This window comes from Hibiscus syriacus, unplaced genomic scaffold, assembly GCF_006381635.1.
Source record: "Hibiscus syriacus cultivar Baekdansim isolate YM2019G1 unplaced genomic scaffold, ASM638163v2 tig00001695_pilon, whole genome shotgun sequence".
Taxonomy (NCBI): Eukaryota; Viridiplantae; Streptophyta; class Magnoliopsida; order Malvales; family Malvaceae; genus Hibiscus; species Hibiscus syriacus.
In genome coordinates, this window is record NW_024061881.1 from 221,236 (window position 1) to 238,895 (window position 17,660).

The following is a 17,660-nucleotide window of genomic DNA, read 5'->3' on the forward strand; positions in this document are numbered from 1 at the left end:
CATTTATATTTTTTTGTTTTAGTATTTGTTATGTTATTCAAGTTTCAAATCTTTAATAAGTTCATCATTTCATCTTATATATATTTATTTTAAAATTTTAAAATAAGTTATACTTAAATTATTAATCAATTTTCACATTAAAAGCAAATTAGATTTATGAATATTTTAATTCAATTTATATAATCTAATAAAATCATGTTGAATAAGATAATAACTAAATTTAATTTAATGATTATAAATAAAATTTATAATATAAGAATTATAAATAATGTAAAGAATTGGAATTAATATAAAAACCAAATTTATAATATACAAATTATAATTAATATAAAAACTAAATTTCAAAAAGTAATCATATTAATTTAATTATCATAAGTTTATTATAAATTTAAAATAACATAATTATATTAATTGTAATTTATTACTTATAAGTCAGGTAAATATCATATCAGTTCAACAATATGTCAGATCATTTACAGGTTGAGTCAATTACAGGTCAGGTTCATAATAGATCATGTTGAAAACAGGTAGGGTAATATCAGTTATTTACCAGGTCAATCTCGGGTTCGGGTTCATATCAGTCAGATGCAGTTCGGGTTTGTGTATCATATTTTCGGTTCAATTCGGGTTCAGGTCGTTCTCAGGTCGGGTGCAGGATGGGTTCAGATCTACAATTTCCAGGTCCAATTCGGGTTTAGGTCAACACTAGTTCTGACTCGAGTCAGTTTCGGATCTCCATAGCGCAAGTCAAAAATAGTTTTGACTCAAGTCAGTTTTAGCTTGTTTTATAGGGAGAGTCAGCTTTTTACACCCCTAGATAGTGATTGTTATATATATAGACTTGCAAAAGAAGTTACAAACTTTTTATAACTATGAGTAAATAACGCAAATGATCTCCCAATTATAGTGTATTATTATATTAAATTTTTTACTATTAAATTAGTGAACCCATGAGGAACTAAGTCTTGAATTCTTTGAAATTTGATGGATGATTGAAATGACTTGGTTGATTTACACCTAATTGGTTATGTCTTGCTTGATCGATCTTGAATTTCGATATTTGCTTGCTTGAATTTCGACAAAATAACCATAGAACATGTATCGGACAAACATAATTCATAATCAGTAAATTAGAAAAATATGATATCGAACAAGTAAAACGTTTATAAATCAACGTAGGTAACCCATCATATTTCATTAAAGATAAAAGATTTATATAGCACACAAGGAACACACCTAAAAAATATCAGTCTAGAAGGTCTACTAAACACCAACATCGTTACGTTCTACAAAAGTACTTGACCCTAAACCATAACGAATTCAGGTTACCATTGAAATAAATAATCAAATCTAAGCATTTACATAGATCACATGACTATACAAGAAATCACGGGCTCACGCGGTCGGACGGATCGAGAGGAGTTGGGTCGAGCTGACGAGCGGTCAGAAGAGTCTAGAGTACCTTAAATAAACAACGCCATAAACCAATACTTAACCTTATATTAAATGCAATTAAGTAAAATAATTAAATACATTTGCATGCCTGAGGTTTAGCGTTTGATTCGGAGACTTTCGAGTTAGAATTTGAAAAAACATACTTTAGATTCGGACTCATGATGTCAAAAAACATAAAATATGATTTTTCGAAAATTTCGACTTTTTGGTTAAAGTTAAAATCAACAGTCTGGGTCAAAGTCAATAGTTTAGTAAAAGTCAACGATCCAAATCGATTCAGGTTGACTCAAATTGGTTCGAGTTAACTCGATTCGATTTGAGTCAACTCAGTACGAGTTGACTCAATTTCTAGATAATTCGACCGGTGAAGCAGTCCCACGCACCAAGATGACATGTGGCGGTGTGTGCGACGGGCAAAAGGGTCAGGGACGACGACCGATCACTCCAGAAGCTTCAACTTACCACAATCAAACCATATCAGCGTAATAATCCAGCCAAAACGATGTAGAATAAACAGAAAAGAGAATCGAGATTACCCTCAATGACGTACGACGATTGGACGGGGACGAGGTGACGAATCCGAGTGGGTTTGCTCGGAAAGGGACAAGGGGCTCGGCATTGTAGGCGTGTACTCGTTATAGGAAGAACTTACAAAGACTGGAATTATAGAAGAAACAAGGAAAAGAACAAGCCAAGAAGATGAAGTGGGCTGGGAAGGTAATCTTGGAGCTAGGAGGAAATCAAATTATTGATGGGAGAAAGGTTTTTGAATCTTTATATGTGTCAAAACATTGCATGGAAATTGTATTTTATATACCTTTTTAACAAATGCCCCACCTTAGGCTTACATTAGAGGCGTATGTGGTTTGGTTTGGGTCGGTCTAATATATATCAACCTTGTATATAATTGTATTTATACAAGACAACATTGCAAAATCCATGTTAAAGTATCAACACTGCACCAACTTATTATCAAGAAATGATATGTTTCGGTATAATTTTATGCTTTCAAAAACTGATTGTCTGCAGAGACTTGTCTGGGACATCATATATATCTTAACACAGCATGTTTGCAGTATCATGAATTCTGATCTGACGACAATCCAGTAGTTCATTATGCAAAGAGAGAAACAAAACATGAATACAAATTACACTGACATTCTTGGTGGGAAACAGTAAATATTACATAATTATTCTCTTTCCTCAAAACAGTGTGTTTTTAGGAGACCTGATAATACCATATAGAATGTGAACGAAAGAGACAAGCCAACACCTTGTATGACCTATGCCTCTCAAGTTCATCGATCCGGCACCTTAGATACCTGCAACTTGCAGACATGGAAATCTCTTTTACTTCTTCATATATCTAAAGACAACGATTATCTCAAAAGTATACGAAATCTGCCTCGAATGATGAAATGGTTTCATGTTTGTTCAGATAATAAGACAACATTACCTGCTGATTGAACAGCTTTTGAAGTTTGAATCCCATGATGTAATCGAGTCGAACGGAGAAACTTGTCTCTGATAGAACAAAGCTTGGTAACAACATCACACATGTTCATCCGCTCACTCGGTGATTCAGCAGAACAAGTAAGTCCTATTTCCATTATCAAATTCAGGCACTGAAGATGTTTGTCATTTCCCTCGCTGTTTTCATTGAGAGTGATGTTTGGGAGTGTTCCTTGTCTTACACTCTCTTGAAGAAAAATGGGATCTACGATCTCAATCAATCGTTCGGGCAATGCTGCCTCAACAAAGTAGCGGATACTTAAACCTTCTTTAAACCTTTCATCAGTCGGCCTTTTCCCCGTAAACATCTCTAGCAAGAGTATGCCATAGCTATAGACATCACCTTTTGTTGACAACACGCTTCCCGTGCCATATTCTACGATTAAATCATCAAAAATTAAATATAGAAATAATTGCAGAGAAAATATAGAGAAACCTACTTTTTAGTTTAATATCTTTTTCTTTTAAATAATGGAATAAATTAAAAAAGTGAACATACCAGGTGGAGCATAACCGATAGTTCCTCTTAATCCAAGGGAGCTTGATTGAATAGTAGAATAGTTGAGCGTGTCTTCAGAAACAATTTTCACCAAGCCAAAGTCACCTACATGGCCAACCATTTCTGCATCGAGTAGAATATTGCTAGGCTTGAGGTCACAATGTATGATCGATGTTTCACAACGATGGTGCAGATATTCGAGTGCATGGGCAATATCTATGGCCACACTTACTCGTTGGAAAAGTTCAAGTTTCTAGCTGTCTCCGGTCCATTCATGGGGATGGATGCAGCCAATCCTCCAAGTTTCCATTTTCCATGAACTCGTAAACCAAGGCTTTAAAATCATTGCCTTTGTAACGACACCTGAAATGGCTGTTAGTACCTTGACAAGATTCCGATGTCGAATGTTCTTCAAGGCTTCACATTCAGCCAGGAAACTCCTAGAAGCTCCACGATTCAGAAGATCAAACACCTTTACGGCAATAACTGCTCCACTCTCTTCAAGAATTCCTTTGTATACAGAACCGAAGCTTCCAGAACCAAGCATATTTGCGTTGAGAATCCGTCAGTAGCCCTTAGGATGCATTGGTATGATAGCTGTAAAAGAGAATTTTCTGCACAAGTTGTTGTGGCTGCTCTTTCTTCTTTCTAAACCACAAGATGAGGAGACAAGTGAGAGCCGAAATCACTGCCAGGGTCACGACAATAATTGCAATTTTTACTCTGAGAGAAGTGTTTGATGATGTTTTTGAGTTACATCTTGACAAATGTAACTCGGGAATGCCTCCACAAAGCCTGTTGTTTCCCTCTACAAAGGTAGCACTTGCATTCTTAAAGACTCCTTCGCTTGGTATCATTCCCTCGAATTCATTGTAAGAAAGATTTAAATACTTCAACGACTTAAATCGCACAAAAAATTCTGGAACTTCACCTGAAAGTTTATTGTCAGATACATCCAAGGCCACAAGAGCTCTCAATGAACTCAAAGATGAAGGAATGGGCCCTTCAAACAAATTGCCATCCAGGAACAAGTACCCCAGACTTGCACAACTACCAATGCTGCTCGGAAGCAAACCGGATAATCTATTTTGAGAAACACGGAATTCAGTTAGACTTTTCAGTTTTTCTACTTCAACAGGAAGGCCACCAGTCAAATAGTTTGATGATAAGTCTAATATAATGGACATGGATGGGAGCACAAGTACTTGAGGGGGGATTTGTCCACTAAGATTGTTATAAGAAAGACTTATCCCAACTAAATTTTGGCACTTACTTAGATGATAAGGAATGCTTCCCTGAAGATTGTTTGAATGTAAATCAAGTTCAGCTAACACTGAAATATTTCCAATCGAATGAGGAATAGTACCAGAGAGAAGATTATTCTCAGAGAAAAATCTTTGTAGCTTCTGAAGTCTCCCAATATCAAAGGGAATGGGACCTGATAGTTGATTGTTTGACAGAAATAGCAGCTCCAAATAGATGAGATTTACAATCCCATTTGGGATTCTTCCACTTATCATGTTTGCATCAATTACAAAATGAGAAAGGGTTCTCGAAAAGTTGCTAATGCATCTAGGAAGTTCCCCTCCAAAATTATTGGCGCTTATGTATAGATGTTCTAGTTTGGTACTATTGACTAAAGTGCAGAGAAAGTCTAAATCACCTTCTCTCCCATTCCCCAGATGGTTTTCGAATAGCCGCAATCTAGATAGTCTATTCAGCTTTTCTAACGACGGCACATATCCACCGAGTTTGTTACTCGAAAGTTGAAGAATATTCATATTCGAGGCATTGGATATTGAAACAGGGATCTCTCCTGAAATTTGGTTCCCCTGAATGGAAAAGAACTCAACATACGGCATATTGATTACTAAGTCAGAATGAAGAGTACCCTGAATCTGTTGGAAATAAAACACTCACACAAACAACTTTTATTGAAACTCAAACAAATATTACAAGAGTACTCTCACTCAAAAACAAGAACTACAACTCACTCTTATAAGACTTTGCTTCTTCACTCACTTAGAAGCTCTTAATTTTTCTTGATGCTTAAAACTAAAATGGGGAGGGGTATTTATACTACTCAAGAACAATCCTACACCACACAAATAAACTAATTTAAACCATTACAAATTCAACAAATATCTAACTCTCACCTAACTAAATTGATGTAAGCAATGACATCATTACTTAAATGATGTAAGCAATGACATCTTTAATTAAATGATGTAAGTAATGACATCAATTTAGTTTGGGTTTGGATTTAGGCTCCCATAATGGATCAAGTTTATGATCCAACACCCTCCCTTAAACTTGATCTCGTGACCCCTAGTAGGTTCCTTAATCTTAAGAAGTCTTCGCTGGTCAGTGGCTTGGTAAAAATATCAGCAACTTGATCTTGTGACTTCACATATTCAACTTCCACATCTTTTCTTGCAACACACTCCCTTATATAGTGGTAGCGAATATCAATGTGCTTACTTCGATCATGAAATACTGGATTCTTCGCTAAGGCAATGGCTGACTTGTTGTCGACACAAACCTTGGTAGGCTCTTCTTGTATCAAACCAATCTCCTTCAATAGATTTCTAAGCCAAATTGCATGACAAACACATGAGGTAGCAGCAACATATTCCGCTTCACAAGTGGATAATGTGACAATCGGTTGTTTCTTTGACATCCATGTGAATGCAATATCTCCCATGAAAAATACGAATCCAGTAGTGCTCCTTCGATTATCTATGTCTCCACCCCAATCACTGTCGCTATATCCAACAAGCTTGTAATCATTAGAAACTGAATAGAACAAGCCAAAGTCAATTGTACCTTTCAGATAGCGAAGAATTCTCTTTGCGGCTTTAAAATGGGTGGTTGTTGGGGATTCCATGTAGCGACTAACCAATCCAACTGCGTGAAGAATATCGGGTCTCGTGCAAGTTAGATAGCGTAGACTTCCTACCAAACTTTTGAAGAATGTTGGATCTACACTTTCGCCTTCTTCATGTTTGGTCATCTTGATCCCGTATTCTGCCGGTGTGCTTATTGGCTTACAGTTCTCCATCTTGAACTTCTTCAGTATCTCCTTTGCATAGCTTTCCTGTGAAATGAAAATTCCATCATTTTGTTGCTTAACTTCAATGCCAAGGTAGTACGCCATGAGCCCCATGTCTGTCAGCTCGAATTCTTTCATCATCACATCCTTGAATTCATTAAACATGCTTGGGTTGCTTCCAGTGAAGATCAAATCGTCCACGTAGAGGCACACGATCAAAATATCTTCATCTTTGATCTTGATATATAGAGCATGCTCGTAGGGACATTTGTTGAAGCCATTCTCTTGGAAGTACTTGTCGATTCGGCTATTCCATGCCCTTGGGGCTTGTTTTAGCCCGTAAAGAGCCTTCTTCAACTTCAACACCTTGTCTTCATGCCCTTTGACTTCATAGCCTGATGGTTGTTGAATGTAAAGTTCCTCTTCAAGAACTCCATTTAGGAAGGCGGACTTTACATTCATCTGTTGTATCTTCCACTTGTTTTGAGCTGCCAAAGAAATGATTAGTCTGATAGTCTCCAATCGAGCAACAGGAGCAAATACCTCATCATAGTCAATTCCAGCCTTTTGACTATAGCCTTTAGCAACTAGCCTCGCCTTGTGCCTTTCAATCTCTCCTTTGGCGTTTTGCTTTGTTTTGTACACCCATTTGACACCTATCTCCTTATGTCCCTTGGGAAGTGAGGTAAGTTCCCATGTGTCATTCTTCTCGATAGCCTTGATTTCTTCGTCCATCGCATCTCTCCATTTCTTTTCTTGTACCGCTTCTTGAAAGCTCACTGGTTCACAATCGGCAAACAAACAAAATAATGTAAGATTATCTTGTCGTTCAGTTACCTCATAGAGATCTCTAAGGCTTCTTGTGCGTTGCACAACTCTTTCACTTTGACTCCCACTTGACGATGATGAAGGTGATGAGTCTCCTTGAGTGGTTGATGTTGGTGAAGTGGGTGGAGTTGCAAGCTCTTGTTGAGATTCATCTAGTTGCTCCCTCATTGTCTGCTCATCTTCTTCAAACTGAGGAAAGAAATTGAAGTCATCTGTATGAGAGTTAAAATCCCATTCTCCTTCTTCGTTGAAGACCACATCTCGACTAATCACAAACTTCTTATTGTCTGGATTGTACAACTTGTAGCCCTTCGAATTAGCATCATAGCCGATGAAGATAAAACTCTCGCTTTTATCATCAAGCTTCGTTCTTCTCTCGTCTGGTACGTGAACATGGGCTATACTTCCAAAGGTTCTCAAGTGGGAAATGTCAGGCTTTCTTCCACTCCATGCCTCTTGCGGTGTCTTTCCCCATACACTTCTTGTTGGAGATCGATTTGACAAGTAGACTGCACACGATACTGCTTCCGCCCAAAATTCTTTGGGTAGTTTCTTGCTTTTGAGCATGCTTCGTGCCATGTCGAGGATTGTTCTATTCTTTCTTTCTGCCACACCATTTTGCTGGGGGGATCTAGGAACTGTCATTGGTCGACGAATTCCATTTGCTTCACAGAACTCTTGAAACTCCCTGGAAGTAAATTCTCCACCTCGATCGGATCTCATGGCTTTGATCTTTCTACCGCTTTCTCTCTCCACTGCTGCTTTGAACTTCTTGAAGACTTCAAAAACTTCTGACTTCTGTTTCAAGAAATATACCCAGGTTTTTCTTGAAAAATCATCAATGAAGAGAAGAAAATAGTTATTGTTACCGAGAGAGCTTGGCTTGATCGGTCCACACACATCGTATGGATGAGCTCAAGTGGCTTCTTAGCTCTTGTCTCTGACTCCTTTGGAAAGCTTTTCCTGAATTGTTTCCCGACTAGACACCCTTCACAGAGTTGGTCAGGATGGTTGATGTGAGGTAGTCCTTTCACCATCTCCTTCTTAGATAATAGCTCTAGACCTCCAAAATTGAGATGCCCAAATCGAAGATGCCAAAGCCATGATGCATCTTTGTAGCAAGCTTTCAGGCACTTTGCAACATCATTTTGTATGTTGATCAAGAACATTCTATTCTTTGACATCGGCACTTTAGCAATGAAGTTATTCTTATCATCTTTTATAGAAAGATTATAATTATTCATATGAATATCATAACCTTTCTCTACCAGTTGCCCTAAACTTAAAATGTTACTTTTCATATTGGGCACATAGTAGACATTTGAAATAAATTGATGTCTCCCATCTTTCAAACGGATAAGAATGTTACCTCTCCCTTTCACTGCTATTGTGGAATCATCTCCAAACGAAACATTTCCACTTACTGACTCGTCTAGCTCCACAAACATGTCTTTCCTTCCACACATGTGATTGCTTGCACCACTGTCAAGATACCAGGAATTTGCTTGGACACCATCAGTTTCCTTTCGTGCTAGAAGAAGAGTTTCTTTGCCATCTGTCTTTTCCTCCACGTAATTGGCCTTCTCCTCAATTTTGTTGTTGGGAGCTCTACATTCTGAAGCATAATGCCCAAATTTTTGACAATTATAACATCGAATTTGAGATTTGTCATACTTTGAGTTTGGATTAATTCTTCCACGGCCTCGTGTTGAGCTTTCTCCTTTCTCATAGTTGTTGTTGGAATTGTTATTATTGTAATTCCAGCCTCGTCCACGACCTCGACTTCCACCTCGTCCATGGCCTCTACCTCTGCCTTGGCCACGTTGGTTTCTATCATTGCGTTGGCTCTCATGCATATCCTTGAGTTGCAGCTTGAGGAGTTGCTCAGTAAACTCATGCTTCTTTTTATGCTTCTCTTCGTATGCTTGCAATGATCCTTGGAGCTGTTCGATCTTCATTTCTTCCAAGTCTTTAGTTTCTTCAATCGTCACGACGATGTGCTCAAATTTGGGATCCAACGAACGGAGTATCTTCTCTATTATCCTCACATCGTCTAACTTTCACCATTTCTTTTTAATTGATTAGAAACAGCTACTACTCTTGAGAAATAATCTGAAATAGACTCAGATGCTTTCATGTTTAAGGATTCGAATTCACCTCTCAATGTTTGGAGACGAACCTTCTTCACTTGCTCGGATCCTTTGTAAGAGGTTTGCAGCTTCTCCCACGCTTCCTTGCTAGAGCTTGCACTTGAAATCTTTTCAAAACCATCATCATCTAATGCTTGATAGATGAGGTAGAGAGCCTTCTTGTCTCTCTTTCTTGAATCCTTCAAAGTTGTCTTTTGATCTGGTGTAAGAGTAGCAAAAACATCATCATCCGCATGCTCATTATAGCCTTTCTCTATGATATCCCACACATCTTGTGATCCAAGAAGTGCCTTCATTTTGATACTCCAATTGTCGTAGTTGTTGTTGTTGAGTGTCGGAACTTGGAATGGTGCCATACCATTTGCCATATCTCTCAATATAATGAGATTTTGTAAAATCCGATTGCACGGATGAATCCAGAACGATGAAAAAAAAACTTTGGAGGGACTTGGACAACTCGGTCAAGGGCTCCAACTCGGCTGAATCGGCTCAACTCGGTGAGTCAACTCGATTTTTTGGCAGTAGTCTTCCGGCGGTGCGTGGCGGTGCGTCAGAACTCAGATTGAGAAAATTCTGGCGGCGTCGTATTCCTCTCGTCGAGACCTTCGATCTTTCCAACTCTCTCTGATGCCACTTTGTTGGAAATAAAACACTCACACAAACAACTTTTATTGAAACTCAAACAAATATTACAAGAGTACTCTCACTCAAAAACAAGAACTACAACTCACTCTTATAAGACTTTGCTTCTTCACTCACTTAGAAGCTCTTAATTTTTCTTGATACTTAAAACTAAAATGGGGAGGGGTATTTTTACTACTCAAGAACAATCCTACACCACACAAATAAACTAATTTAAATCATTACAAATTCAACAAATATCTAACTCTCACCTAACTAAATTGATGTAAGCAATGACATCATTACTTAAATGATGTAAGCAATGACATCTTTAATTAAATGATGTAAGTAATGACATCAATTTAGTTTGGGTTTGGATTTAGGCTCCCATAATGGATCAAGTTTATGATCCAACAGAATCTTGTTGTGACCAATATCAAAGGTAACCATGTTTGAGAGATTGAACATTGCAACTGGAAGAATACCTGAAATTGCATTTCCGCCTATAGCGAAATATGAAAGATTTGTTAGTTGCCCCAAAGCTTCAGGTATAGTTCCAGTTAATCCATTGATCGTCAAATCAAGACCCTCGAGGGATGACAAGTTCGCTAAAGAAGGTGGAATGCTTCCTCTCAAACTATTGTTTCTAAAACTCAAAATTTGCAGGTTTGACAAGGAACCCAGCAAAGATGGTATTTCTCCTGTTAGCTGGTTGCCTCTCATATGAACATATGTAAGCTTAGAACAAGCAGATAAGTTGGAAGGAGTTTCACCATTAATGGAGTTATTGGCCAGTTGAAGTATCTCCAGTCTTCTTAAGCGACCAATTTCTTGAGGAATCTGGTTGTAGAATCTGTTGGCTTCGAGATTCAACTCCCTGAGAAAGCTCAAATTTCCGATGTATGGCGATAAAGATCCCGAGAGTCCGAGGAATCGCAGTTCCAACTTGGTGACTCTCCGATGTTTACGACCGCATGTAACACCACGCCACTGACAGAAGTGGATGGAACTATTCCAGGACTCCATAATTCTGAGCTGGTCACCAGTTATCTTGGCTTTGAACTCGAGTAAAGCTTGTTGATCAGTCTCATTTCCTCTAAACACAGGGCTTGCTGTTGCTAAACCAAGCAAGTTGATGCATGAGAGAAGAAGAATTATAACTTCACAGTAAACCAGATGCTTTTTCGATAGCTCCATCAACTTGAATCAATTTCTTAATTGTTGAGATTGATTTTTATTTGAGAATTCATTGTTCATCAACAAGAACCAGAGTGCTGTATATATAAATTGTTTTTGAATTCTTTGTTCGCCTACAATTTGCATGGGTCTGCATTAATTACATGCGTCAACTTGGGGTTGGTTCTTAGGGACTTAAAATCTACTTGGGGTTATCCTCTCAACAAGGTCTCATCATTTTTAGTTAAAAATTTAATGGTCGTTTAAGTTGAACGTTAATATACTGACTGCGATATAATAAAATCATATTTCAATGACGTCTACTAGCATTGTCGTTGGTTTCAAGCAATAGATCGACGATATAATGTTTCAAGCACTGGCTTGACTACATATTGTAAACGGAGATTCGATCCACAAAATACGGCTCAAACTATTATGGGAACATGTTTTATTAGATCCTAGTCAACAAGTTAACATCTAGCTCAGAAGATTACTATTTTTTTTAATGAAAAATGACGAGTTTAGAACATAAAATAGTCAGATAATTATTTTGTAACTTTTAATAATCGGAGAGCCAATAAAATGACAACTAATTAAAAGAATATTTTATAACTTTTAATAACAAAAAAAATTAATAAAGCAATATTCTATAATCTAAATATGATTTGCATATAAATTGTTTTGAATATTTTATCACCCGTCAATTGGTTCAAGTTTTCGGACTTCGAAAGTCATGTGGCTATGGGTCTGCATTAATTTCATGCGTCTACTTGGGTTTGGTTCTTATGGTCAATATTTTTTCTTCATAACTGGGTCATACTTTTTGTACTAAATATTTGGGTAAATTACGGAAATGGTCTCTCAACTATAGAATATTATTTTATTGAGTTTTTTACTATTATAGGGTATTGTTTTGTTGAGTCCTCTGACTCAAGGGCAGATGTATTAAGCCTCCATAGGGGCGAAGTACATCCCATTATTTTTAGAAAAATGGTTATATTTAATTTAATGTGTTAAGGGAAAAATAAAAAAAATTGCATACCCATTATTTTTTAAAAATAAAATAAAATTTTATAATTATTTTAGTAAAATAATTTAATGTATTAACGTTCTATAGTTTTTAGAAAAATGATTAAATTTAATTTAATGTGTTAAGGAAAAAAATAAAAAAATTGCATACCCATTATTTTTTAAAAAAATAAAATAAAATTTTATAATTATTTTAGTAAAATAATTTAATGTATTAACGTTCTATAGAATGTGCTTAAATTTAATGTGTTAACGTTATATAGAATGTGTTTAATTTAGTAAAATATTTGAATAGTTAAAATTATTTTATAATTTTAATATTTAATATATTAATCATTTATAATTTTATGAGGTGAAAAATGATATTATTGTAAAAATTGTAATTATTTAAAATAATATGTATCTTTGAGTTATTAAGAAAAGATCTTATACATTAAAAAACATTATCTTTGTCCACTCGAGATTACAATATTATTTTTTTGAATCCCCGGCTATTAAAAGTTACAAAATAATCCTCTCAACAAGATAATGTTATATGTTTCAAAATCGTCATTTTTCGTTAAAAAATTGGTTGTCATTTGAGCTGAACGTTAACATGCTGACTGATATAATAAATCATATTCTAATGATACCTACTAGCATTGTCGTTGCTTTCAAGCAATGGGTCGACGATATAATGTTTCAAGCAATGTCTCGATGACATATTGTAAACGGAGATTCAATCTATAAAATACAACTCAAACTATTATGAGACTAGATTTTATCAGATCCTAGTCAACAGGTCAACATCTAGCTCTGACGACCATTAATTTTTTAATAAAAAATGATGAGTTTGAAACATATGAATAATTGGATGACTATTTTGTAACTTTTAATAGTCGAAGACTCAATAAAATAATACGGAGACTATTTTATAACTTGTAGTAATCAGAAAACTTAACAAAGCAACGTGAATACTATTTGCATATAATTTATTAGAGTCCTATATAAATTGTTTTTGAATATTTTATCACCCGTCAATTGGTTCAAGTATTCGGACTTTAAAAAGTCACGTGGCTACAATTTGCATGGATCTGCATTAATTTCATGCGTCTACTTAGGGTTGGTTCTTATGGTCATTTTGTCCCCATAACTGAGCTAAATATTTCAGAAAACGTCAGTTTCTTGTACTATGAAGTAAACGCCGAGGAGAAGCTAAATTCTATGGAGCAGCAGGGTCACAATTATGGAGCCCCCGTTGACCATTATTGTGTAAATTATGAACGTCTAAATTAAGTTACCCTGCAATTTCTTTATGGAAAAGAAATGGAAAAATGTACGTTTTTCCACAAATAAGAGAAGAATTATAGCTTCAAATTCAATGTAAACATGGATGCTTCCATATGTTTTTTTATATCTCCATCTAGGGATTAGTATGGGTTGGGTTGGGTCAGGTTTTCTGTCATTCCGATCCGACCCAACCCGGAGATATTTATCTTTCATCCGACCCGAGATTAGGGATGACTTCACCCGAGTTGAACCTGATCCGACCTTTTGAGATAAAATCAGACCCCGATACGATCCGTCCTGAAATAAATATATTTATAAAAATATTATTTTTATTTAATAAAATAGGATCTAATTGAAAAAATAATACATAAAGGGTTATTAATGCAACTATCCATAAATGAGTCTACTTGGGGTAATTTCTTGTCTGCATTTCACCTTTATCAGTCAATGTTTCAGAAAACATTAATTTCTTGTACTATAAGAAAATGATATAGGGAGACTCTCAGCAGGGTCGCAATTCAAAATCCTCGAGTATTATCTGCACTAACGAGATTACAGAAGGATGTGATTTATGCTTCATAGAGATTACATAACAATATTCTAATTTATTGATCCACAGAAGGATGTGATTTATGCTTCATAGAGATTACAGACACACACTATATAACGATATTTATTCTCACAGCAGAGTTTTCTTAGCAGAAAACAGTAGTCCTACAGGTACCAAATGCAATGTGAATAAAAGAGAATAGCTGCACTTTGCCTGACCTAGGCCTCTCAACTCCATCGATATATATTATGGCACCTTAGGTACCTGCAACATATGAAATCAAGAAAGTGTCTAAATCAGATTTATTTCGTCGAATGTAACCAAAATCATTTGAATAAAGCATTTATCTGAAAAAGTGTGCAATTTTATGTCTTAAGTCATGTAGTGATTGGTTATCTTGTTAAGAACAATGCAATATATTTGCCGCAACATGAGAATACGTTATAGTATACCTGCTGATTGAGCAACATATAAAGTTTGGTGCTAGCGATGTATGGGAGTTGGATGAAGAAGCATGTCTCTAATAGAACAAAGCTTGGAAACGACATCACTCATGTCCATCCGCTCAGTAGATGATTCAGCAGAACAAGCGAGTCCTATTTCAAATATAGAAATCAAGTGTTGCAGATTCTATCATTGAGAGTGACATCTGCAAGTGTTCCTTGAATAGCTCTTTCCTGAAGAAGAATGGGATCTATAATCTCAGTCACTCGATCAGGCAAAGCTGCCACAACAAAGTTGTGAATGTTGAAACCTTCTTTGAAAATATCATGAGTCGGCTTTTCCAGTAAACATCTCTAGCAAAAGAATGCCATAGCTGTACACATCACCTTTTGTTGAAAACTCACATCCCATGCCATATTCTACAATTTGTGTATCAAAAATTACAGAGAGAAAAAATAAAAAAAGGAGATACCGCGCAAAATATAAAGATAAGCCTTTCATGTCCATACTTTAAATCTCTGAAAATTTGCTTCGAGATTATATGTTTTTTTTAGATTATGCTACGAAAAGATAAGTATGTAAGAGAATGATTGTAAAATAGAAGAAATGACTAAAGTGAACTCACCGGGTGGAGCATAGCCAATAGTTCCTCTTAATCCAAGGGAGCTTGACTGATTAGTAGAATAGGTAGGTCCATCAGCAGAAAGAATTTTTGCTAAGCCGAAGTCACTTAAATGGCCAACCATTTCCTCATCGAGTAAAACATTACTTGGCTTCAGATCACAATGAATGATGGATAGCTCGCAATGATGGTGCAGATACTCCAGTGCATGAGCAATATCTATTGTCGCATTAACTCTTTGAAAGAAGCTCAGATTTCTTACAGTATCCGATTCAATCATGTTGATAGATGGATGCAGCCACTCGTCCAAACTTCCTTTTGCCATGAACTCATAAACCAATGCTTTAAAATCATTACCTTGAAAATCGACACTTGAAACGGCTGTTAATATCTTGACAAGATTTCGATGTCGAATGTTCTTCAATGCCTCACATTCAGCCAAGAAACTCTTGGAAGCTCCACGATTCAGAAGATTAAGCACCTTTACTGCAATAGGTGTTCCACTCTCTTCAAGAATTCCTTATATAGAACCAAAACTTCCTGAACCAAGAAAATTTTGCATGGAGAATCCATTAGTCCCCCTTAGGATGCTTGGTATGATAACTGTAAAAGGGAATTTTCTTCACAAGCTGCCGTTGGACGCTGCTCTTTCTTCTTTCTAAACAACACAATGAGGAGGCAAGTCAAAACCAGAGTCACTCCCAAAATCGCAACAACAATAGCAATTTTTAGTTTAAGGGAAGTGTTTGATCAAAACCAGAGTCATGTGCTATTCTTCAAGTGACCATTCTTTCCACAGTTGTAGCACTTTAAATTCTTTTTTGCTTCTTGACTTCGATCTACCATGTTTGTGACTGTTACTTTGGCCACGTTCTGTTGATCTCCCTCTCATCGTTGTCAACGCTTCTGCTTGTTGCAGATTACTTGTTTGTCTTCCTTGTTCTTGCGCCGATTTTCTTCTTGTAGAACAGCAGCTGCAACGTCATCGAAGACTAGACTGGTGACATTACTGTTTGTCAAGTTGATGATGAGTTGATCATACAAATCAGGTAGACTTTGAAGTAGAAGTTCAGCACGTTCTTGTTCTCCTATTATACATCTTAAAGATGTAAGCTGAGAAAATAAAGTGTTCAGCGTGTTTAAGTGCTCCGTCACTGAAGTAGATTCTGGCATCCGGAAAGTGTACAATTTCCTCTTAAGGAAAATTTTATTGTGCAACGATGTGGCCTCGTACAATTTGGTGAGATGATCTCATATCTCTTTAGCTGTCTTTTTTTCCTCGATGCTTGACAATACTTCATCTGCTAATGCTAGATGAAAGTTTGACATGGCATTCCCGTCCATTTCGATCCATTGTTGTCATCTGTGAAATCTATGGCCTTTCACTGATAGCTGCTAGACACCCGTCTTTCCTCAGGATGGTCTTCATCTTCAATTTTCACAATGAGAAATTTCTCCCATTGAATTTTTCAATATCAAATTTCGTTGTCATAGTTTCTATTACGGATAACTCCCACTATTTCACTATCGTGAATAGTTCTCTGGAACCTTCAAAGAATGGGTAATACCTTCTTACTTTCTTATGTTGGAGGATCCACCTTTTGGTGGCAACCACAAAGACAATAAGCATATATTACACACTCAAATCTGGCTCGGATACTAATTGTTGCGAAAGACGGCTATCGGATAGATAAAAATTACAACTGATAATTTGAGAAAATAAAAATGAAGATAAAATAGACACAAAATTTACGTGGAAAACCCCTAAATAATATAGGGTAAAAACCATAGGCAACGGTAGAAGAATTTCACTATGAGAAAATAGGAATTACAACTTCTTTCGATCTACCAAGGAGAAACAATGATAATTCTCTCTTGATAAAAAGGAGAAAACAACTCTCAAGAAACTCTCTAAATTCTCTAGTATTGGGAGAAAGCTAGAATGATTTGGGATGATTTTGAAGCTAAATGAGCCATGGTATTTATAGTTGAAGCTTAAGGACTAATCTTATAAATATCCTAAAATACAATGACTAAATTTAGTAATTTACCCTTGCACATTTTCAACAATTTCATCTTCCTTTTTGACTCCAATTCGGTGGAGATAAGTGGCAACTTTCGGTGCCACTTGCACAATCATTTTCAACAATAGTAATTTTTCGTTTAAGGGAAGTGTTTGATCTTCTGATTGATGTTTTTGAGTTACATCTGGACAAGTTTAACTCAGGGATGCCTCCACAAAGCTTGTCGTTACCCTCAACAAATGTAGCACATGAATCCTTAAAGACCCCTTAACTTGGTATCACTCCCGCGAAATCATTGAAAGAGAGATTTAAATGCTTTAATCCTCCAAAGCTCACAAGAAATTTGGAACCTGGCCTCAAAGTTTTTGTTAGATACATCCAATGCCAGAAGACCTCTCAGTGAACTCAAGGTTAAAGGAATCGACCCTT

At 36.3% G+C, this 17,660-nt stretch overlaps 1 protein-coding gene across 1 annotated transcript; it reads right to left on the reverse strand.

Moving 5' to 3' along the window:
- Positions 1-1,993: 1,993 nt before the first annotated feature.
- LOC120131370 (probable LRR receptor-like serine/threonine-protein kinase At3g47570) lies at positions 1,994-15,727 on the reverse strand (the record flags this gene model as incomplete). The annotated part of the gene is made up of 3 exons (XM_039148382.1): positions 1,994-2,112; positions 2,912-3,343; positions 15,211-15,727. Coding segments are annotated over 3 exons (1,068 nt in total), but the record flags the coding sequence as incomplete, so codon positions are not given.
- Between the last annotated feature and the right edge of the window lie 1,933 nt (positions 15,728-17,660).